The sequence below is a fragment of the Psammomys obesus genome, unplaced genomic scaffold, assembly GCF_907164565.1.
Source record: "Psammomys obesus unplaced genomic scaffold, mPsaObe1.curated_primary_1811, whole genome shotgun sequence".
Taxonomy (NCBI): domain Eukaryota; kingdom Metazoa; phylum Chordata; class Mammalia; order Rodentia; family Muridae; genus Psammomys; species Psammomys obesus.
The window spans coordinates 30,904,162-30,926,923 of record NW_026585504.1 but is presented as its reverse complement, the minus strand read 5'-3'; the positions used below and the strand labels follow the sequence as shown (position 1 = coordinate 30,926,923).

Genomic DNA, 22,762 nt, shown 5'->3' with positions numbered 1-22,762 from the left:
GTGTGTGTGTGTGTGTGTGTGTGTGTGTGTGTGTGTGTGTGTGTGTGTAACAAAGCCAGATTTCCCTCATGCTGTCACTGGCTTGTCTGTAGACAGTCAGCCCTGTCACTCCCTGAACCTTGGTATTTAGAGACAGATGCATAAGTAAACACTCTGCTCGCCCCACGATTAATCTCAAGCCATTTCCTTATCTCCAGGAACTAGACAGAGATTTATGAGCTAAGAAGATCTTCTCTCCACGCAAATAACCTAATAAATAATATCACAGAGCACCAGACAAATGCTTGCCAGGATCCAGCTGTGGAATGCACTTTCCACCGTTGCCTTTGCCATCAGACTCCCTGTCAGGGGGACAGCCATGCTAACTGCCCACATAGATACAGTGAGGGAATGAACGCAGCTTGCAGTATGCTCTGGACTGCTGGTCAGCACAAGATATGGTCAGACACCTCTCCACAAAGACACTGCTGAGCAGAGGCTTCAACAACTCATTTAGACCTGGGTTGCCATCCAAGTTCCAGGTCTTGCTTGTTATAGGACCTTGGACAGTTAACTCCCCTTCTCTGTTGCAGGTTCATACAATGACGATAACAATAGAACCCACCCACCCCAAACAGGAATAGGACAGTGATTAAATGAAACACTGACTATAAGTCCCTTCCTACAGTGAGTCCAGGCACCGGCCTGTCACGTGTTCTCGTGTGTAGTACAATGGCTCTCATTTGGGGTTGTAAGCTTACAGTGTATGGACTGAGCACTTTGCCTGCTAGCATGCTTGCACCACCAGCCTACACACACACTATTTCTGTACTCTAAGATACAGACACTGGGCAGAGAGAACACATTCGGCCTGGGATCTGGCTGCAGTGCCCACCATGTAGGCCTGGAATTTTCACCCTCATGCTATCCATGGTGCTTGTGGAAGTGCTCCCTGATGAGTCCTGGGCCCTGGGGGCTTAAGGCGCACTAGACACAGGATAACCTCCAGGGAGCAGCTGGGCAGAGACCTGTGGGACACTTGATGCAGCGCTCTGTCTCTGATGATTTAGCATCTGCCTTTGATCCACAGGGTATGACGCCGCTAATGTATGCCTGTGCTGCTGGGGATGAAGCCATGGTCCAGATGTTGATTGATGCTGGAGCAAACTTAGATATCCAGGTAAAAAGAAACTCCTGCCCCAAGTCCTAACCCAGTTAGAGGCCACTCCAAGATCTCCAAAAGCCAGGCTGGGTGTGGTATTTTTGACATGATCAGTAGGTGTCTCATTAGACTAGAAATGTGCACAAAGACCAAAGAAAAGAGCCAGTCCTAGTGGCCCGTGCCTGTAATCCCAGCACTCTGAAGACTGTGGAAGGAAGTTTACAAGTTTGAGGCCATCCTGGAATACATTAGGAAGCCCTGTCTAAAAATAAGACAAGAGAAAGAAAGGTTGTGGTCAGAGCAAAAAGCACTTCCCTCTAAATTGGGACTGAGTATAGAGAGAATGGCCACAATTCTATTTTCACGGCCCTTGCCCTCTATTACTAGGCTAATCTCTGGCTATCCCTGTGTCTCTGCCTCTTCTTGAGGCAGAGAAAGAAAGTGCTCCTCTTCTATCTTCTTTTGCTCAGGGTAGACATCACTAAATGAGTACTTACCCTTTTCTTTTGAACCTGTCTACACAAGTACTCTTAGCAGACATTGCTAAGCAAATGTAGGTACACTTCTGTTAATTTCACCATCCTTGCAACATATTTCTTTAGCTAAAGTACCCGTGTCATCTGCTCCGGAATGTCACCTGTCCAGGAAGTAGTGATCATTTGTTGTATTTTTCAGGTTCCAAGTAACTCTCCCAAGCACCCTTCCATCCACCCGGACAGCAGGCACTGGACCTCACTGACATTCGCGGTGTTGCATGGGCACATCTCTGTCGTGCAGGTGAGCTCCTGTGAGGTGAACCGTGTGCCTCAACTTCCCAGGTGGCCCCAGCCAGAGACACTGCTCCAGGCCAGGGCCCACCTGACCCACAAAGCTTCCCTGACTTGCCTCAGGAGTGGGCTTAGTGTAAGGGCACCTGTAGAATTAGGAGAGCCAGTGTCTCTCCTACCGAGTCCTGGAAGCCCTGGACTTGAGTCTGCTCCATTGTACACTTGCAACCCTCTTCTGGCCATGAGCTCTTCCCTCATGCTGTCCTTCCAGTCTTCTCCTTCCCCATCTCCCAGTGCCTGAGAAAGGACAGATGGCACGGCTCACACGCAGCTAAGCCTCATTGTTGCCCACCTTGGCGTGGGCTGCCATGGCTGGCATCACAGTGAGATGGTGATGGTTCTATGCGGGCAGAAGGGACTCCAGTGACATGACACTCAGTGCATAGGTCCCCGGGTCAGTAAGGTCTGCCAGACCTGCCCCCTGGGGTGGGCATCACTCCCTCCTCCAGCATGCAAGACTCTATGGGCCCATGTACTCTATGGGTAGTACTGTCAGGCTTACCCGTGGTAGTCAGCCCAGCTTGGCATGCAGCCAATACTCTGTAGGCAGTTGTTGCCCAGTTGGCTACTACACCCAATCTGCTTTGTAGTCACTGCCTTCCCAGGGGCCTGAGCAGAGTTACAGCCTCAGTCCAGGCTGGGCCTCTGGGCTGTGCCCTGGGCTGGCCTGGTGCCCAGTTTCATCCAGCAGGCAGGTCCCCACCCCCACTGCTTTGCCTTGGCAGCAAGCACATCTGGTTTCTGACTAACGAGTCTCCAGCAGATACAGGCCATCCCTGTGCCCCACGCCCAACAGGGGATCTCGGAACTCACCTGGGCTTCTGGCATCTGGTTGCCAGGGAGGGGTGGTCAGAGACTTGAGGTGTGTCTCCAGGAGCCTGGGAGTGTGCAAAGCAACACCCCCGCCCCAAGGCAGACCTTTTGGAATCAGATGACCCTGCCTCCTCTGACCCCCAGCAAAACTGTCCATGCTGAAATGAGACCACTTGCACTCCTGACCAGCCTGTCACATTCTGGCTTCTTTCTCCCCAACCCTTGGGGCAGCCACTGAGCCTCTGCAGTGAGGCATCCAAACACTGCTGGTTATGAGCCCCCAGTGGGTTGGGCATCATATCATTTTACTCTCAGTGATGTCCCAAGGCAGTCTTCTACACCCCCACTTTGTAGACAGGGAAATCTAACGTTCAAGCCACCCCAGTCAGTGGCCAGCACTGTCGCCCATGCTTTCTACACCTGCTACTGTTCCGGTAGACCCGCAGGCTGAGAACCACTGCTGTAGGGATTGCAGGTGACACTCCCCCTGCTGCTCATCTCTGTGGGTTCTCCAGGGCGTCTCTGAAGCTGCTTGGTGGGAAAATACTGAGAAGAGTTCCAAGGTGGTCACAATTCAGGAGCTTTGGTGCTGGGTGGGGTGGAGGTGAAGGTTACAGATGAGCAGAGGGGACCCAGACATCCCCAGGCTGCCAGTGTGAGCTATTTCTTGGTCATGTTCGGAGGGACTTGCAAGTCGTGTACCCTAGAGCCCTCCCCCCCCACACACACACACACACGCCACCCTGTTGGAATGAGCAGCGTTTTCTTCCTGTGCCTGACAGCTGCTGCTAGATGCTGGCGCCCACGTGGAGGGCTCGGCAGTGAACGGTGGGGAGGACAGCTATGCCGAGACGCCCCTGCAGCTGGCCTCCGCAGCTGGTAAGTACACTGCTTTCCTGCCCAACACGTTCTCACATCACTGTGACCGCAGTCTTGTCATTGAGCTGTCTGTTACCTTTGGGAACCCTTAACTCACTCCTTCTAAGCTACTGAAAAGGGGTGCTGAGCTTAGGGTCCAGTAGGGCAGGGAGCCCTCCCGTCCTGAGGACCGTGGTAGGACACAGCCAGCATCTCTGACCGCCCTCTTGCAGCTATGTGATCATTCCCGATTATGACCATGGGCCTCCCTCCACCTATTCCAAGGACCAGATCTTGGAGACCCTGTCTGCCCCATCTTGCTTTCCCTGCTCACATACAATCTAATCAAACCTGGTGCTGCCACCTTGTCTTTCAGGCAACTATGAGCTGGTCAGCTTGCTGCTGAGCCGAGGTGCTGACCCCCTCCTCAGCATGCTGGAAACCAATGGCATGGGCTCATCCCTCCATGAGGATATGAATTGCTTTAGCCACTCAGCTGCCCATGGGCACAGGTACAAACCCTGGGGTGCCTGTTCTGGGTAACTAAGAACACCGAGAGCCAGGCCTGATGACCTTTTCCTGAAGCCAAGTGCATGGCTCAAGTGCATGTCAGGATGATGTAGGTTCTTGGTCAGTGTGGGGGCCCTAGACTTTGGAGACCTGGAAACACTGGGTGAGCTTCTGGGTCCTGACACACTGGCACTGACTGGGACCTGCATCTTCCATATTGGGACAACATCCTTTTTTTAGCAAAGCAGTTATTCCTGTAGCTGCCAGGGACACTCAGGACCACAGTCCTCTGTGAAGTTGGTGGTGACTGTCCGGTGCCTGTGGTGGTCCCAGAATATCCCCAGAGCTTCCATTCGGCACATGGGACAGCCGTGAAGAGGCTGCTGGTAGCTCCAGAACAGATGGCAGGCCTGCCTAGCCTTGTGACTGGCACAGCAGGCCGAAACTAGAGCCATGAGACAGTATTAGGGATGGAGCGTAGATGGGACAGAAATGAAAGGCTGTTGGGCAAGATGGCACTGTGCTGTTTAGGGGTATCTTCTCACCACTAGACTTGTGCTCCTGCTGTACCCTCCCCCAACAGTACCTGCCCTTGAACTTATTTCTAGACCCTACACTCTCCCCGTTAATGCACAGGAAAGCACCAAGGGCTGGCGGCCTTTGTTCATTGTGCGGTAGGTTGCTCAGGAGGGGCTGCCATGCCACGGTCTGTGTGCATCTGATGTGCCTGCTACCTCTGCATCCGACCGCCATGAGCCCCAGGAGAGGGTGAGCCTGGCAGCCAGGGCTCAGAGAGGTAGAACAGCCTAGATCACACAGCCAAGTGCAGAGCTTCCATCATCCCGGGCTCCTCCACGTCTGTGGATGGGGAATTCGGAGAGTCCGCAGCTGCCCTAAGGAGCCCGTCATAGCCACAGAGCTCTAGACTGTAGCTCAGGTAGGCAATGCACATCCATCTTGGGGACTGAAGGGCTTATCTTGCTGTCTTGGCCTACAGGAATGTCCTGAGGAAGCTCCTGACGCAGCCACAGCAGGCCAAAGCAGATGTGCTGTCCCTAGAAGAAATCCTGGCGGAGGGTGTAGAGGAAAGCGACACATCGAGCCAGGGCAGCAGCAGCGAGGGGCCTGTGAGGCTCAGCCGAACCCGCACAAAGGCCCTGCAGGAAGCCATGTACTACAGTGCTGAGCACGGCTACGTGGACATAACCATGGAGCTGAGGGCATTGGGTGAGGGTGCACGGGTGGCCACACAGAAAGACACAGTCCCTCACTGCTCTCAAGGCCCCAGCCTCCTGCTTACAGACCCTCTCTCCTCTCTGATACAGCGTCAGGAGTTTGTATAGGACCCTGAAGAGCACAAGGATGCCAGTGTGTCTGGCTGCTCAGCTTTCCGCTCCTGGGGTCTGCGAACCTGTGGGCTTCTGACTAGCCCCAGGGAGGCTAGTCAGCTGTTAGCTGTGCACCATGTGAGCTCTCTTTGTGGGTTTGGTGCTGGTGATCCTCAGCTAAGAACAGGATGCCATCAGCTAGAGCACAAACCTGGGGCCAAATGCACAAACCTGTTCCTAATGCAGCTCCTCATGTTTTGGTGACCCCCAACCATAAGACTGTTTTCGTTACTACTTCATAATTGTGCTACTGTTATGAACCTTAAATGTATTTTCCAATGGTCTTAGGTGACCCCTGTGAAAAGGTCATTTGACCCCACAAGGGGATCATGACTCACAGGTTGAGAACCACTGCTCTGGGACCTGGCCATCAAAACCCAGAAGTACCATTGGGATTCGACTGAGTTTTGTCATGAATTTCACACCCTAGTGTTAAATTGCCCCATGACCCCAGACTCACCCTGGGGAACTCCAGTAAACACTCATATGCCCACTGTGCACAAATACACCAGTGAGCTGGAGGCTACGAACTCCTCCAGAATGGGAGGCAGTCCATTTCAGGCTTCTGGACAGAAGAGCTTTGTGTCCTTGTGCGCCCTGCATATTTTCGGGGTCTATCTGGTCATCCCTCTTGAATGGGTCCTCAGCAAATAATTCTAAGGGCCACCAAGCAATAGACCCTGAGTGGCCAGAGGCCTTTCTCCATGTCATCGGATGAAAAGCCGAAGCACCCTGTGCCCTGCCAGCTGGGCCTGACAGGAAATCCAAGCTTTGACTACAAAACTTGGCTGAGGGGCACACAGCATAGGGCAGGGGTTCCCATGCCGTGAGGCATCAATGCAGAGGCCACCCTGGAAAGGCTGTGTTTCACTGGGAGGGTGACATCTGCCCTTCTCTCTGGCCAGGTGTCCCCTGGAAGCTACACATCTGGATAGAGTCCCTGAGAACCTCTTTCTCACAGTCCCGGTACTCAGTGGTGCAGAGCCTCCTGAAGGACTTCAGTTCCATCAAAGAGGAGGAGTACAACGAAGAGCTAGTGACAGAAGGCTTGCAGCTCATGTTTGACATCCTTAAGACCAGCAAAGTGAGTGGGCCCAGCAGCCCCAACCCACAGAGTCCTGGGTTCCAGATCCTAGGGTGGTCCTATAAATTTACATGCATAGATGTCCCCCCAGGCACAGACAGACACCACCCCAACACCCAGAGTTGCACTGTGTGGCTGCCAGAGGGCAGAGGCCTTGGCAGTGCAGGCTGGAGCCCAGCCAAAACAGCCATTTGGGAAATCACAGATGAAGTGACAGTCCATCCTGGCCAAGTCAGAGAGATCCAGCGGGAACAAACAGCAGCAGCTGCTCTGCTCCTGGCCTGGACTTCTGAAACTTCTGGACTTCTGGCCTGGATGCCTGATGGAGCCACAAGCACAGCCAGCCACGTGCATGGGCTGACAGCTCTTTCCACCTCTCCCTACAGAACGACTCCGTCCTTCAGCAGCTGGCCACCATCTTCACGCACTGCTATGGCACCAGCCCCATCCCCAGCATCCCAGAGATCCGGAAGACCCTGCCAGCCAGGCTAGGTATACGCCTGTCCCCACGGGGGCTTGCCCCTCGTACTCCTCTACCCTTTCTCCCCAACACTCTCGCCTCCTTTTCTGTTTCCAAGTGCCAAGGCCCTAGCCTCAGTTTCTCTATTCTCCACTGTGCATCCTCTGCCCCTATCCCATCACAGCCCTCTTAGAAACCCTGATGATGGATGCTATGCCACTCACTGTCTTGTCCTCCCACCCACAGATCCTCACTTTCTGAACAACAAGGAGATGTCAGATGTAACCTTCCTAGTGGAAGGAAAGCTGTTTTATGCACACAAAGTCCTCTTGGTGACAGCGTCTAACAGGTAGGCAGCCCTGGCCTCAGGGACACCTGCAGCTCTTTCAGCATTAAGGCGTGTTGTGGGATTCCTCCTGGGGATATATAAACAAACGTGTATCCACCCCAGTTAGGACGCTTATAAATGATTCCACCTAAGTCTAGCTTAGGAGACCTATGAGGTTTTTGGGAGGGTTACCTAAAGAAAAATAATGTCTCAGAGGCAATCTCAGCACAAGTTCATGAAAGCTGCATCTCCAAAACTCCTGGCCTGACTTGCCCAGCTGCCCAGAGTCTATTCTTTGCAGCACTTATTGTTTCTTATATAACCTTAAGGAGAGACAGTGTGGATTTTGCAAGTTTCAGGAACTTCCTCAGAACTATCTTCTTTACCTCCAAATCTTGTTTCATCTACTTTGGAAGAAAGAGCTACACAAGGTGACACTAGTGGCAGAGAAAAGAGACCAAAAGGACCTTATAGCCTCTGACCAGTGGCAACAGAGCTCCCACTTGCCCCTGGGGTCCACAGTGGGCTGGAAGTGGATGCAGTGGAGCAGAGTCCAACATGCAAAGGAAAATTCTGAGGGGCTTCTACCTGCTGAGTTACTGCAGCTGACTGTTAGAACACAGAAGTATTCTGGAATGAAGAACCAGCATTCCCACCACAGGCTTCAGGTCACTGTGCAGGGAGGGATGGTGGGAGCCTAGCTGTCAACCCAGGATGATAACAAATAGCACTTGCTAAACGTTAGTTGAGGATCAGGCAGTCATTTCTAGAGTTTCGTCTCCCAGAAGCTACTCAAGTGGCAGTGCTGTTGGCACAGCAATGGATCAGGCCCTGTTCAAACCCCACCTTTTCTCTTTGTTCCAGGTTCAAGACCTTAATGACCAATAAATCAGAGCAAGATGGGGACAGCAGCAAAACCATTGAGATCAGCGACATCAAGTACCACATCTTTCAGGTGTGTGGGCCTCAGGGTTGTACCTCTTGGAATTCCCTCTCCACAGCCCATCCTGGGCCTCGTCCATCTGGGCATTTTGTCCTCTAAGGCCCCATGTTATTTACCAAATCAGTGATCACAAGGACCCACCCAGTCCTCCCCTGAGCCAAACTGACCCAGTGTGAGGCTGCAGCTTCAGAGTCTACTCAGGAAGCTAGGCAGCCTACACAGACCCTTGCTCACAAAGTGTGCGGGCCTCATCCTAGAGTGAGCTGCTGTAAGCCTATGCAAATGCAGTGGTCCAGGCCATTAGGCAATCATGATGTAGACGGCCCTTCTTCCCAAGAGTCTATGCCTGCTGACCAGATGGGAAAAGCACGGGGAGCCAGTCCAGCCTGTAGAGGCCCCAGCTCCAGATTTAGGCTGAGCAACAGAAACTCCATTTGTAGCATATGAGGAGGGTCCAAAGATTTGGTTGGGTCTCAGCTGAGAGGTAATTTCCAGAACTCCACTCCCCTCCGTGTGTGTGTGTGTGTGTGTGTGTGTGTGTGTGTGTGTGTGTGTGTGTGTTAGGGGGAGTTGGGACTCAGGCCTGTAGACCTGACCCCCTTCAGGGCTCTGACCACACAGAGGCCAAGCAAGCAGTAGCAGGTAGGTAGTGCTAGGCCCTGCTCTGCCCTCCCCTGGGCAGGTTAAGATCTCACGGGAGCCAGGACAGCCAAGGTTATACAGAGAAGAACCCTGTCCCAAAACAACAATGAAGATCTCATGGGAGAGAGCCCCACCACCACTGAGAAGCACAGGGGGCCACCACAGTTAAAGCCAGGTGTGGTGACAAACACTTAGAGCCCCAGCCCTTAGAGTCTGAGGCAGGCGGCTCATGGGCTTGAGGCCAGAGCTGACTACAGTGTGAGACCCTCAGAAGGCTGCCCCACCCACCCCAAATGCAGTGCTTGATTCCTCAACCTCCTCTTTAGTCACTGGCTTGGCATTAGCCACTCTGGGACAGAGGAATTAGGAGGATGAGGCCACCCTCAGTGAGGCAGAGCTGTGACCTTTGTAAGTAGAGGGCAGGGGGAGGCACTTCCTGGAAAAGTGGCAGCCAGGCTGGGGCATCCATAGCAGTTAACAAGGCCTCTGACTGTACAAACAGAATCCCAGAAGTCAGAGCATGAAGACTTAAACTCCAGGACACAGGAAGCTCCAGTGAAGGGGGTGGCACTGTTCACTGACACTTCATTTTAAATTTTTAAAATTATTTTGGTAGGGTGCAGGGGGGAAGGCAGAAGTTTGCTCCTCCCACTATGTGAATCCTGGCCCTTCACCTCAGATCATCAGGCAGGGGTGTAGGCACCCTAGCCTGCTGAAGCAGTTCGCCAGACACCTCTTAGACATGGCTCGAAGCTTCTCACCTGCTTCTCACCTGAACCTCACAGCATAGGTGAAGGTCTGATCCCCTCTTGGCAGATGAAGTCAGAGAGGGTGAATAGCTTGTTCAAGGTAGCAGGGCTAGGAAGTGACAGAGCCACTTAAGGTAAGGAAGGAATCTAATAAGACCCTGGCTACTAGTGGGACATGGATGGAAGAACAGTTGGGACCAGAGACTCAGTACCTGAGGGGCTAGAGGCAGGGACAAGGAACCTGGGGTTTCTGGCCTCAGTGGTGGAACCTCCCCTTCTCTCTCAGCTCTGGGGAGGGACAGCTCAAAAAGCATGTTTGGCCAAGAAGCCCAAAGTCCAGATACTGAAACATGAGGGAGAGCAGAGCTTGAATGTAGGATGGTCCCAGAGAGCAGCAGAGATTGGTGGAAAGGTAGGGAGATGCGTGTGGGCTCAGCCTTGGGACCAAGGAAGGGCACCTGTGCCAGGGCAGGCTGGCAGTTTCTGACAAGGGTAAATGGGGACAGCAGGCCTAACAGGGTGACACACACGGGCCTTGGAAACGTTAAACCCTCAGCTCCTCTCCCAGTGTTAGCCAGTTATTCAGATCTGGCCCAGGACCTCCTGCCTGCCTTATCCCATGCCTCCACCGGGCCTGTCTAACTTTAATTATATACTACAGCATAAAAGTATCAATTCAGCATATCAGTATATAAGAAATTGAGGCGTTTGCTTTTTTTTAGTTCTGGAGACTAAACCTAGGGCCTTCTGCTTGCTAGACAAGCACTGTGCTGCTGAGCTTGCCCTCCTGTCCCAACTGAGGGTATCCCACCAGGTCTGAGCCTCTGTCCTGGTGGCTGAGGAGACACCAGCACTTGGGAGGCAGGCTACTGTGTGACGGCTGTGCAGGCTCCAGATGGGGCCGCAGAAGCTGTGGGAGCCTGGCTTCAAGATGGGAGCCTGCCAGTACCTGGCTGAGCTGTCAGGCTTTCTCCTAGACCCTCTGGTGCCTCTCCAGCCTGAGGGCCGGTCCTAACAGAGCCTGACTGTGCCGGCTGCAGCCTTGTTTACTCACACGCCTGCCAGCGCCTTGCTGGGGCTGTTTCTTCAGCCAACCAGAGAGAATTGTTTTCCTTTTTCCAACTGGGAACCTCACCAGGTTCCAGTATAATGGCAGTATTTGGGATATGAACCTCAGAACTCAGTATAGCTGCCCACTCCTGGGCCCTCCCATGGAATCCCAGCACCCGCTTCCTCAGAGCCTCAGACAGGCCTTAGTCAGGCAGCAAAGTGAGCACTTCCTTTCTTGGGCAGATCTGCCAAGGTATCAGAATGTGGCCTGCATAGATGGCTGTCCCTGTACTCACCCCTCAGCTCCACACAGACTTCTTTGGCTTCTGAGACAGGGTCTCACTCTGTAGACCAAACTAGCCTTGAACTTGCCACCTTCCTCCTTCAGCACTGTATTACAGACCTGTACCAACATGCCTGGCTATTATTAACACTTTTTTTTTTTTTTTTTTTTGCTTTGAAATGGGCTGTCCCTGGCTGGCCTGGTGATGTGTAGCCCATGCTGGCCCTCAAACTCGGGCAATCCTTCCATTTGGCTTCCCAAATGCTGGGAATATAGGCATACACCAGCACACCTGGTTCAGACATAAATGTTGCACAGAAGCGATGAGCACACTGTGGGGGTGAGAGTGAGGTGGGAAAGGCCTGCTGTGGGATCAGAACCCAGAGTGACTTGAGACAAGTCACCTTCCCACTTCCATAGGGAAAAGCTCCCTGTCCTGGCTAGGAGTCACAGGGTGGCAGAGTTAGGGTCACCGCTGTCCAGCATAGGCGGCGTTTACACGCGTCTGCTTCCTCTGCAGAAGCTGATGCAGTACCTGTACTATGGAGGAACAGAGTCCATGGAGATCCCCACTGCCGACATCCTGCAGGTAAGAGCAGGGCACGTAGCCCAGAGTCCTCCAGACCTTCAGTTCTCAGCCCCAACCCTAGACACACAGGGGGGCCGGGCTGCCACCTGAGGAAAGGGCACTTCTGTTGACCAGGAATTGGGCACACCTTCGAGCCCAGTTTTCTTGGCCATGCCTGTGATTAGAAAGGTACAAGCGGGAAGGGATGGTTCAGCCCACATGAAACAGTCTCTAAGCCTCCTGCTCACCACTGGCTAAAGCACATGGCTCAGGGTCAAGTGGGTGAACACCTAACTTGCAGCCCAAGATCTCTTTTGAGGTCAGAAGTCTCAGCCCACTTCTGTGCCCGTCCTGTATCTCTCACATCCCAGCTACCACCAAGCTGGCCTAGAGCAGAACCAGTTCAAGGCCATCTCTCCTCAGACTAGTCTAGCAGGAGGCTGGGTCCCGGGGCTTAAGAGGAAGTTTTCATTTCCAAGAGGCCTGCTTTCCCCCCACGACTAGCTGCTGTCCGCTGCCAACCTGTTCCAGCTAGACGCCCTGCAGAGACACTGTGAGATCCTGTGCTCCCAGACCCTTAGCGTGGAAAGCGCCGTCAACACCTACAAATACGCCAAGGTAAGTGCTGGGGATGTGCGGCCGCCTCCCACCACACTCCTTCACAGCACTTTCGGTGGACAGGGGAGGGAACACATGGGCCCAGACCACGTAGAAGGGCTGAAGGAGCTTACGGCTCCAGCTGGAGCCTATGGCCGCGGCTGCCAGCAGTCTGTTGGTTTAGAACCATCTCTCACATCTAGTCCACCTACCTCTGAAGCACGCTCTCCTCACTTCCCACTCTGCTCCTCTTTCTGTTTGGGGCAGTAGCATCCTCCTGGTCTCTCCACATTCTGTCTAGCTAGTATTTTTTTCTAAAGTATGAAACCATGCCATCCCCCTACTTGGCCTGCCCAACGCTGTTGGCTGCTTGCAAACTACTAGACGCCGGCCCATAGCAAGCTTGGCAAGGCTCCCGGCATCCCACCCTCACTTCCCTTCCCAGCCTGTTCCTGCCCAGGGCTCCTGCGACAATCTTTCCCTCTTCCTGTAAAGCACTTCTCAAGACCAGCCATCCCTGTGTCTCCGTCAAGTTATGTCTCCAGGCCTCAGGCGTTGCCAGCTTTTACTGTCCATCTGTAATCACCTAACTTGTCTCATTAATTCCTTGGGTCTTATCCTCCCTGTCCCAGAATGTTAGTTCCAAGAGAGCCCGAGAGGGACTTAATACCTCTGCCCAGCTCCAAGTGTGAGCCTGAATTAGCACACTTACTGAATTAGCACAGTTTTGGAGCATTGCCCAGGACACCCATGTGCTTCGTGCTGGGCAATGCATAGCCACCACCCTTAGCAAAGGAGCGGTTTCATTTGTGACATAGGTAAGGAAAAGGTTGGGGTCAGGGACTCAGTAGTGTTCTTGGTGACATAACGGAGACTTGACCCAGGCATTCCCAGGAGATACTCACAGAAGGGAAGGTAGCTTCAGGAGGCAGGCAAGGACATCTCCCCAGGTTTAAGCTGAGCCCTGTTGTGAGTAGTGACATCTGAAGGGTGGAGCCAGTTTAGGGGGTGGAGAGGGCCATAGAAAGGCCATGGGCTTCATTTCTCTCCCTCCCCGCAGATCCACAATGCCCCAGAGCTGGCCCTATTCTGTGAGGGCTTCTTCCTCAAGCACATGAAGGCCCTGCTGGAGCAGGATGCCTTCCGGCAGCTCATCTATGGCCGAAGCAGCAAAGTCCAGGGCCTGGACCCACTGCAGGACCTTCAGAGCACCCTGGCTGAGCGAGTGCATTCTGTCTACGTCACCTCTCGGGTGTGAGGCAGGGTAGAGGCTGACTGCTCTCTGTGGGTATGCAAAGGTCTTCTGAGGCCAGAATCAGCCACCAGTGACACCTCCCCCCCCACCCCAGTGGAGGGAGCCTTGTAGGCCCTTAGGAGCTAGGCTCACGGGGGCACTTCCTGCTCTTCCCCCCAGATAACCCTCTGTGGTGTTGACTGATCCTTGGGAGGACAGAGAACCCACTTCACTGGTGTTCAACCGGTAAACTGGCAAGGGAGTGTGACAGTTTGCACCTTGAGGGCCACCTCGTGCCCTGTCCCCTCCAGGGGCTCGGCAGCAAGCCGACCCACCTCAGCTCCAGCTCTACCCACACTGGCTGTGGCCGTTGAGAGCATGGGCCTTCTTAGGAATGTAGAGAATGCATCCTGAGCCCCACGTCACTGGATGCAATGGCTGGTATGTTTTGTTTTCCTAAATGCCACAGAGAAAAGGCTTTCCAAATCTTGTCCTCCAAGCTGTGCCTTTGAAAGGGCTGGTGGCCCCCGTCTGTGAAGACGGGGCCTCTAGTGGCCTTCCCTGCAAGACTACTAACTTAGAGTCTGAGCTCAGAGCTTCTGAGCTGAGGGCGTTATGGGTACAGTCCAGGAACACAAGGACCTCAGCTCTTGCTGCTACAGCTAGCAGCCAAAGTGAAGGGGTAGGTTCCAGGACTTCCGGCCTAGCTCTAGCGTGTCTGTAGGCTCAGGCAGCAGCGCTTTTCGTGGCCTCTCAAGGGCAAGGCTCCTTTCACTCAGGACTGGAGTGCAAGAGCACACTTCTTATCTGGGATCTGTGACTCTTGGGCATGAAAGACAGGGTCTTGGTGGAAGAAGTGTGTCCCCTCCTGCCCTCAGTCTTGGCTCCCCATCCTCTGGCCTGTTTATGGACAGACGCTGGGACAGCATCCTGAACAGCTACCTTAGGAACTATTTATTCATCAGAAGCCCCCAGGGCTTACAATCCTGGAAAATATTTTCAACTTGCTGCTTGTGCTGGATGTACAAAAGAATGAGTGGTATTTTATTGCTGTAATATTGTATGATACTGTAACTATACCTTAACGTTGTCACTTACTGTAAATGTACCATGGTTTTACCAACAATAAACACTCATTAACAATGACCTTGGTGTCTGCTCTTGTTAAAAGAAGATTGTTCAGAGCTGCCGAGAAGCCCCACTGTTGGTGCCACTAGGCAGGAAAACCCCATAATAGAGCCACTCACCTGCCCAGGTGTCAAATCTGAGTCTCTCTTCCGATGGGCTAATTTCTTCTCCTAGGAAATGAGGCAGATAAAAAATGGTATATGACATTGGGCTAGGGAAAACAGGATTGACTGGGGAGGCCTGTCTGTGGCTTTTTCTGACCTTATGGCCCAGGCTGCTCCATAAGGATGAGATGATGAAGCTACTTACGCGCTTGCAGACCCTAACCCAGGTCCACACTGCATGGTCTGGTAAGGTGCACCCTGTAGAGGCAGGGTCCTGAGTTCAAGGCCAGTTCAAGTTAGGAATCTTTGCTAACTACACTACCCCTCACCCCATTCTTAAGATTACTGCTAACGGAAACCTAGTGGCTAGTTAGTAGCACTTCTTGCCTACCTGAAAGAAGGTAGACGCCAGCAACCAGTCCCAGGAAAGGTTCACTTCCCACTCTGCTAGGGTGGAGGCCAGGCAGAGCGGCTTGAGCTTCAGCCTGGACCTCCCAACTCAGCAGTGAGGAGTGTGTGCACATGCGCCACAGTGCCCTCTGGGGGCCGCAGGAAGGAGATGCAGTCCTCAGAACCACCCTCTGAGGTATAGAGGGGCATCAGAGGTCTGCAGTGTCCACCCTTGAGGGCTTGTCTCTGATCTATCTCCAGCAGAGCTGTTCCCAGCCAAAAAGGTGGGTCTGCTTACAACTGGCTCCAACCTGTTCCTCTGCAGGGGTGCGAGAGTTGTATGGAATCATTTTTTAAAAGATAGGTCTGGAGATAGGCTAGATGGGCAAGAGCGTTTGCTGTGGAAGCATAAGGGTCTGAGTTCAGATCCTAGCACCTATGTGAAAAGCGGGGTGCAACCACATGCACCCTGTAACCCCAGTCAGCACATGTGGGCTAGAGACGGGATCACTGGGGCTTGCTGGCTGGCTGCCAGCCTAGCTCTAGTTCAGTAAGAGACCCTCTCTCAAGAAAATAAAGTGGAGGGTGATGAGTGGGACACCCATTGCCCTCTGGCCTACACACACACAGTGTCTCTTGGTCACTCCAGCACCCTCTGGGGTTGCCAAGACCAGCTGAGCAGTGGGAACAGTCCAAGAGGCTGGCATCGGCCCCTCATAGATTAGGGCTGGGGAGATCATGAAGGAACCCTCTCTTTGCTCAAATCCTGTCGGCTGCCTCCCCATCCTGGTGACATATGTGGAGCTGGCCCATCTCCTGAGAGAGAAGAGCTTCACAGACGGTCATTCTGCTGGGGACCAGGTGGTGAGGTCCGAAGGAGGCATGCCCTTTCAGGTTTGAAGGAAAGACAGGACGCTTTGAAAAGGACCTTGACTACACACTTCCTTTTGTCCTGTATAAAGGCCATCCTGGTCGAGCTGAGAAGCACCCTGTCCCAACCCAGTTATGACTTAAAGCCGGCCACCTCCAAATGCAGGGCACAGGCTTAGGAGTCTTGCCACCCCTTTGAGTCTCTGGCTAGCTCAGAGACTATTTTAGAATATGACCAGTCCTCATTCTATCATCCTGGAGTGGCTATCTCTGAGTAGCTCCCCTGGTTAGACCTGGGGAGCAACCAGAACCCAGACAGGGTCCACTGTCATGAGTTGGGCACTGTTCTAAGGAATGCCTGCTCCCCTCTGCCCACTGTTCCTCATGGTGGGGGCACGTGGATGCCATCACTACCGCTCAGTTGTGACCTGCTTGCACCTGAAGCAAGGTAAGGCCACACACCACCCTGCTGTAAGAGAATATCCGAGACGGAATAGGATCTAAAGAGGCAGAAGAGGGTGGGCCTCAAGTTTGAGGCCAGCCTAGTCTACAAAGTGAGTTCCAGGACAACCAGAGCCACACAGAGACGCCCTATCTTGAAAAACCCACAAGGAAGTTAAGAACATTGATTTCTTGCAGTTCTGTTGAGAGGCAGAATCTGGTGACTTGGTAGTGACTGTTGAGTGGGTGTCTCCATGTGTTGACAGGAAGGCTCACCTGAGGCACAGCAGGTTTTTCCAACGGGCCTACTCACGCTAACCCAAAACCCTCTAACAGATTACCTCTTACAGTTCCACATGGAGACTGCGGACATCTGAACCACACAGTGCCCAAGATCTCAGAGGGTCAGGGCACAGCCAAGCTCCTACGGGCCGCCTGGACAGAGCCAGGGAGCAGTTTCAGGAGCTGGGGACACCAGGCAGGCTGTACAAGCTACCCAACTCTTCTGAGCACCTGTGTTCCAGTGTTTTGAATGGCAGGCTCAGGAGGCTACCTGAGAAAAGGGAAAAAGAGCCCTTTCCTGTCTCCTCGCAAGCTTCTCTGCAGACAAGTGGCGAGGGTGCAGCCCTCGGCTGGGCACCAAGCCTCTTCTCCCACTGGGTAGGCCACTCGCTCACTACCTGTTGGTCCTGAAGCTAACTAATTAGCTGCTTGCTTCCTTCCATCCTGGTCTATTAGATTTCCGCCAACTAGTGCTAAACAAAGGGTCTGTGTGGTTTATAGTGTGGACACCACTAAACATGGGGACTGGGCCTGTGTGAAGCCACCATGTAATTTCTGTCTCTAACAATTTGGGTGGACGGTAGAACCCGGCAGGAGACAGCTAACATTCAAGGTGGCCACAGTGCCACTGGGTACCTGACACATCCTTCATGGGTGCCTAGGCCAGAGCTCTACCCACACAGCGTACCGATGGCCATGACACTTAGGCCTCCACTTTTGACCTGGCAGACAAAACTCACCAAAACAAACAAGGAAGTGTGCAAAAAGGAAGTATGTAACTTGCACACATGGATTTTATAAGCACTGGAGGCAAACGGTCTTTTCCAAGATGTCCTTTATTAAAAATAGATACTCTAGGCCAGGCGCAGTGGTGCACGCCCGTAATCCCAGCACTCTGGGAGGCAGAGGTAGGCGGATCGCTGTGAGTTTGAGGCCAGCCTGGTCTACAAAGTTCAGGACAGCCAAGGCTACACAGAGAAACCCTGTCTCAAAGAAATAAAACATAAAAAAAAAAAAAAAAAACCTCGATCCTTCCCCTCACTTCTGCCAGCAGCTGTCACTCGACAGTCTCCCAGAAGGCATTTGGGGCTCAGGTGCTGCAGCCTACCTCAAGGGCTCAGGCTTCCTGGGTCTGAGGACAGCAGACATGCTGCGGCCAGGAACGGACAGAAGGGACAGGAGAGGGCCTGCTGACCTGGGCCTCAGGGTGTTGGGACAGGTCTGTAGCGAGACGGAGCACTCCCCGAGAAAGCTGTGTACTGGAGGGCCAGGAAGGCCAGGAACCAGCTCGGCAGCCATAAGTGGGAATGAGCCTGAAAGAAACCTGGCCCAAAGTGAAACATGACCCTGGGGTGGAGTGACAGACCCTGCCAATGCCAGAGCTGCTTACAAGCCAAGTTCTTAGCAGACTGTCGGAGCAGCGGGAGCACACAGATGTAGGACAGGCCTGCTCTGCTGAAGCCCCTCGCTGCGGCCCGGCTCAGCTGAACACAGTTCACAAGCCGGCCTCCTCGCCTCACTACTTCTTCCGCTTCAGTTTCGTCTCCTTTCTGTTGTTATCTCTCTTCTTCAACTTCTTGTTCTGTTTGGGTTCTTGTTTTGTTTCCAGCTTCCTTTTCTTGTCACTGGAGAAAAAGAAACACACCAAGGACAGAAACAACAACATTAAACAGCACATATCTGGAACACTCGCTGCAGGTTGCTCCTGAAAATGACCCTCACCCCACAGACTCGATACCCAGACACTTGACCTGCAATCCTCTGGGGACAGCAGGCTTCATGCAGGGCTGAGACTATGTCAAACAGGCCCACCCTGTGGAGCAGCCCGAGCTCTCCTCAGAGCACTCTGTCCCAAGACCACAAGTATCTAAGTGCCCCGACAGAGATCATTCCCACCACATGGGACCCCCAGGCCTCACCCCAGTGATGCCAGAGGCAGTTCTTAGCACACACATGGGATCTTCAGGGAAAGCCTGTGTCCTTCCTGACGCACCGCTGTTAACTGACTTTTCCTAATCAGCTAGCACAAACCCCCAGTACTAGAGACTCGGGAGTCACGGCAAGCCTCATGCCAGGGTGGCACAAGGATTGAGCAGACAACCTGCTGGTTGGAAGCCCTCGGGGATGAGATTCTCTTAACGGCACTTTGCCCTGGGAACAGACTCCCTCTAAAGACAGTATCCAGAGACTATTAACATCACATACATCAAGCACCTCATGGAGAGATTAATGAGCTGGGGGGGGGGGGGGCTGCAGAGATGGCTCAATCATTGATAGAGTAGCTACTACTTTTTTTTTTCTTTCCCCTTCCTCCTCCTGAGCCAAGATCTTCAGGGTCTTTCTATGTAGTTCTGACTGGGCTAAAACTCACCAGGCTGGCCTCAAACTCTCAAGGATCTGCCCGCCTCTGCCTCCTGAGTGCTGCTTTTAAAGATGTGAGCCACCATAACTGGCTTGGAGCACTGCTCGCGCGGAAGATCAGGGTTGAGTTCCCAGTGGCTCACAACTATTGTAAGATGACCCGGTGCCCTCTTCTGGCCTCCACAGGCACCAGGCACACACAGGGTACACACAAACATGATACACATATGCGTGCAGGCAAAACACTCACAAAAACCTCAAAAACAAAAAAATCAAAACGCCAAGCCCCAGGGACTGTCGAAGAGCAGGCTGATGAATACTTTACGCCAGTCCTGAGGTTGTGGGCCACAGGGCATGGCAGGTCTCATGACTCCTTCCCAGCAGTCTCAGTGGGAGCTGAGGGACCCTTCGTTCTACAGAGCTCATGGCCAGGGTTCTCCACAGTAGGTTTATTCCCAGGCCTTTTGTAGTCAAAGCCACTGGCGTAGCATGAGGGAGCCTAATGCACTTGTCACCCTGTTCAAACTAGGACAGGCTGACAGCAGGACAGATGGCTACTGGAAGGTGTGGCTGTCATCTAGACCCTTCAAAGTGCTAGAGTGATGTCAGGAGACGGAGGGGACAACACCTGACTTCCTCGGATTCACCGCTCAGAACCTTCCCAATGCTCCCATGAGAAGAACTCTTTGGGAACCCATCAGTATTCCCACAAGCCCAAAGTGGCCATGCCAGCCTCATGTGGGCATAGGAGGTCTTCTGCTAGTCCTGAGGGGGCTATAATGCATTTGCTAACTACAAATGCATCATTTTGCAGATGAGGCACTTGGGGAAAAGTGTTCAGTGACCCCAGGATGCCCGGAGTGGCCTCAAGGGAGTCAAAACTATCTTCATTTTAATACTGATCCCTCTGTTTCTTGCAAATGTTCTGTTTCACAGAAGGCACAAGGAAGGAGGGCACCACAGTGCCTACAGAGGCTGACACCAAAAGCTAGCTGCTCCCAGTATGCCAGAGATGAATGACATTGGTCAAAATAAAACTGTCTTTCTCAAGACTTGGCTTGGTGGTAAAGGACTTGCCTAGCACACACAAAGCCCTGGGCTTGATCCAAAAACTTATCCAAACCCATACTATTATTCACTTCAAACAAATATTTTTAGCTTTCAGTTTTCAATCTTTGTTATGAGAACTAGCAATAAAAAGGGCCTGCATAGAAAAGGGTTCTGTCTTTTTTTAAGGCATAAAAAATGCTAAGACCCAGGATTTTGAGAACTGCTTGGAGGAAAAACACGTAGTGACTCAATGACAAGCTCTGTAGTGGAAACACCTGGCCCAGCTCTGGCCCTGTCCTCACCATGGTTACTTGCCCACTTGGACTGTAGTTGCTTCATCTTTAAAGATTACTTAAAGCTTGGTCCCTGGTCCTGAGGCTAACACAGCAATCAGGGTACAGCGCAGAACAGAGCGGCAGGCCCACTCTCAGGCTGCCTCTGGGAACTCAGCCTTGGCCTGCTGGTGAGTACGAGAGAGAAGAATCCAAGCCTAGGATGCTGCCTGGTTTGTAGATGTGCTACCAAGGTGGCCCTAGACAACTGAGAGGAAGGAGGAACCATGACACTTCCCTCAGCAATTGGTTCTACCCCCTGCTTCCCAGGAAAAGCTACAAAGCCTACTGGATGTGTGGGGGCACCAGGCCCTTACCTTTTCAAACTAACAATGGAAGCATTCTGCCCAGCTTTGCTCAAAACTTCATTCCACTCCTCGTCATCCCCACGGATTATGTATCTGTAAAGAAAGGGGAAATATTAAAACCTGTCAGAAAAAAAGATTGCTTAATGAAAAATATGAAAGTGACAAGGTGCCCACACCAGACGTTTTCTACCAGGAGACATAAGAACAGCTACAGAGAGGGTGACAGGCATACAGCCAGGCCTGAGGTGTAGCCCCACTGGACAAAAGAGTTGTATGAAGAGGGGAGGAAAAGGATCACCAGGAACCAGTGAGAAAGCAGTCTTGCCATCATCTTTTGCCACCACCCCAGCCATCACCATCCTCACTCTGACCACAGGCCCTGCCCTGCCAGGCCTCCACCTCCCTACCCTGCAATCTCCTACTTCTTTCAGATAAAGCAGTCCTGGCACATCAAAAAGAAAGCAGTTTGACACCCTGAAATAACCCCTGGCTACCCCCATCTGCTGAATCACCACCATCACCAATGGTCTCGTTGCCACCAAGTTCACTGGCTCCTGGTCTAGAGTCATGGGGAAAGGCCTGAAGTACCAGGACTGTCACATCTGTCAACCCCTGGGTGGGTGGAAAGGAAACATTACAAGTAAAGCTCAAAAGGAGTTGCAATGCCTCGTATACAGAACTCCTGATCGGGGAGTTCAGGTGGTAGAATCTCTCCTTCAAGCAAATTCACAGACAAAAACCAAATATGGGGAAGGGACTACAAGGCAGAAGCTCTTCTGCTCAACATCCCCCTCCTGGAGGGGCCTGAGAGGAACACAAACCCAAGTGACCAAGAACTCTGGGACCCAGGGAAAGAAGAGACTTTGAGGTGTCAGCTGTAGTAGTCCTAAGACAATTTCTGAGCCTGTGGGATGTGCATGCAAGAGGTAGGAGACCGTGCAGACTGTGGAGCCAGGGGATTCTGGCTGCCTGCAAGCAGGAGGGTGCCTTACTGAGAGAGGTCCATCTCCTTCAGTTTCCCCACTTCCTTCTTGTGTTTCTCCTGGAATTCCTTTGCTGCTTCATCCTGTGGTCCAGACAGAGCAGGGGTCAGCAAAAAGGAGTTTGCAAAGCCCAAGAGAAGGGGGAGCAGGGTGAGACAGGGGAAAACCACTTCCTTCTGAGGTACCCTCAGAACACTATGAACAGCTCTTACAGCCTGCACACCTATCAATCATGCATTTGGAAACGTATCTGGAAGGGTAAGCAACGTTTCACTGATAACCGCTAGGTTCCCACACTCACCCATTCAGTGGGAGGCACAAAGTAAGAGGGACACTGTCTTGGACCTACAGAATGCCACCTACTTAAGCTAGTGCAAAGGACCAGCTCTTTTAGTTTTTATTTTTTGTTGTTTTGTTTGAAAAAGTCTTGTTCTGTATCCCAGGCTAACTTGAAGTTCTCTAAATAGCAGCTCACCCTGGCTCTGAGCTAAAACACTTCTACCTCTCAGCCTGAGGGTATAGGATGCCGGCATGTACCAGGACTGCAGGACAGTTCTGAAGCAGTAGAGGAGGCGCTCTACATTTGCAGGCTAACAGTAGCCAAAGGAAACACTAGGTACCCCTAAAGCCTTCAGCAGGGACGTACCAGGTCATCGCTTAGCGTCTTCATTGTGGGCTCCATGACCACATCCTTCACTGCCACCATCTGCTCCTCAATAGCCTTTTCCTGCACATCATTAAACAGCTGCGAAGACAACATGAAGGAAGAAAAGATGCAGGAGCAGCAGGGGTCAGTCACTCACTCCTCAATGAGGCATTTAGCATCTTAAAGAAAAGCAATGCTCCAGACTTCAGGAACACAGATGATCACAGCACAAGCACATAAATAGGCTGAGTATATATACCACATCCCAACAGTGGTGCCTCTAGGAAGGAATCCAGCCCTTCACAGATACTGGCTGACATTCCGATCCCAGGCCTCCCCCCGACCGTGTGTGTGTGTGTGTGTGTGTGTGTGTGTGTGTGTGTGTGTGTGTG

The 22,762-nt window shown here is 52.6% G+C and overlaps 2 protein-coding genes across 3 annotated transcripts in view; one reads left to right on the top strand and one right to left on the bottom strand.

Annotated features, from left to right (window-relative positions):
• Window positions 1–14,621, top strand: part of Abtb2 (ankyrin repeat and BTB domain containing 2) — a 155,662-nt gene extending 141,041 nt beyond the window's left edge. The window contains exons 6-17 of the mRNA XM_055599664.1: window positions 1,070–1,159; window positions 1,817–1,918; window positions 3,564–3,660; window positions 4,016–4,151; window positions 5,147–5,376; window positions 6,443–6,621; window positions 7,008–7,113; window positions 7,328–7,430; window positions 8,274–8,364; window positions 11,597–11,665; window positions 12,149–12,262; window positions 13,302–14,621. Coding sequence (XP_055455639.1) covers window positions 1,070–1,159; window positions 1,817–1,918; window positions 3,564–3,660; window positions 4,016–4,151; window positions 5,147–5,376; window positions 6,443–6,621; window positions 7,008–7,113; window positions 7,328–7,430; window positions 8,274–8,364; window positions 11,597–11,665; window positions 12,149–12,262; window positions 13,302–13,499 — 1,515 coding nt within the window. The 3' untranslated portion in view covers window positions 13,500–14,621. The remainder of the gene's footprint in view (window positions 1–1,069; window positions 1,160–1,816; window positions 1,919–3,563; window positions 3,661–4,015; window positions 4,152–5,146; window positions 5,377–6,442; window positions 6,622–7,007; window positions 7,114–7,327; window positions 7,431–8,273; window positions 8,365–11,596; window positions 11,666–12,148; window positions 12,263–13,301) is intronic.
• A 2,886-nt stretch (window positions 14,622–17,507) lies between these two features.
• The window catches only part of Nat10 (N-acetyltransferase 10), a 37,633-nt gene continuing 32,378 nt past the window's right edge, over window positions 17,508–22,762 (bottom strand). For both annotated transcript variants that reach the window (XM_055599656.1, XM_055599648.1), the window contains exons 26-29: window positions 22,371–22,469; window positions 21,734–21,807; window positions 20,751–20,834; window positions 17,508–18,315 (exon numbers count right to left, since the gene is read on the bottom strand). In XM_055599656.1, the coding sequence (XP_055455631.1) occupies window positions 18,210–18,315; window positions 20,751–20,834; window positions 21,734–21,807; window positions 22,371–22,469 (363 nt within the window). In that variant the 3' untranslated portion in view covers window positions 17,508–18,209. The remainder of the gene's footprint in view (window positions 18,316–20,750; window positions 20,835–21,733; window positions 21,808–22,370; window positions 22,470–22,762) is intronic.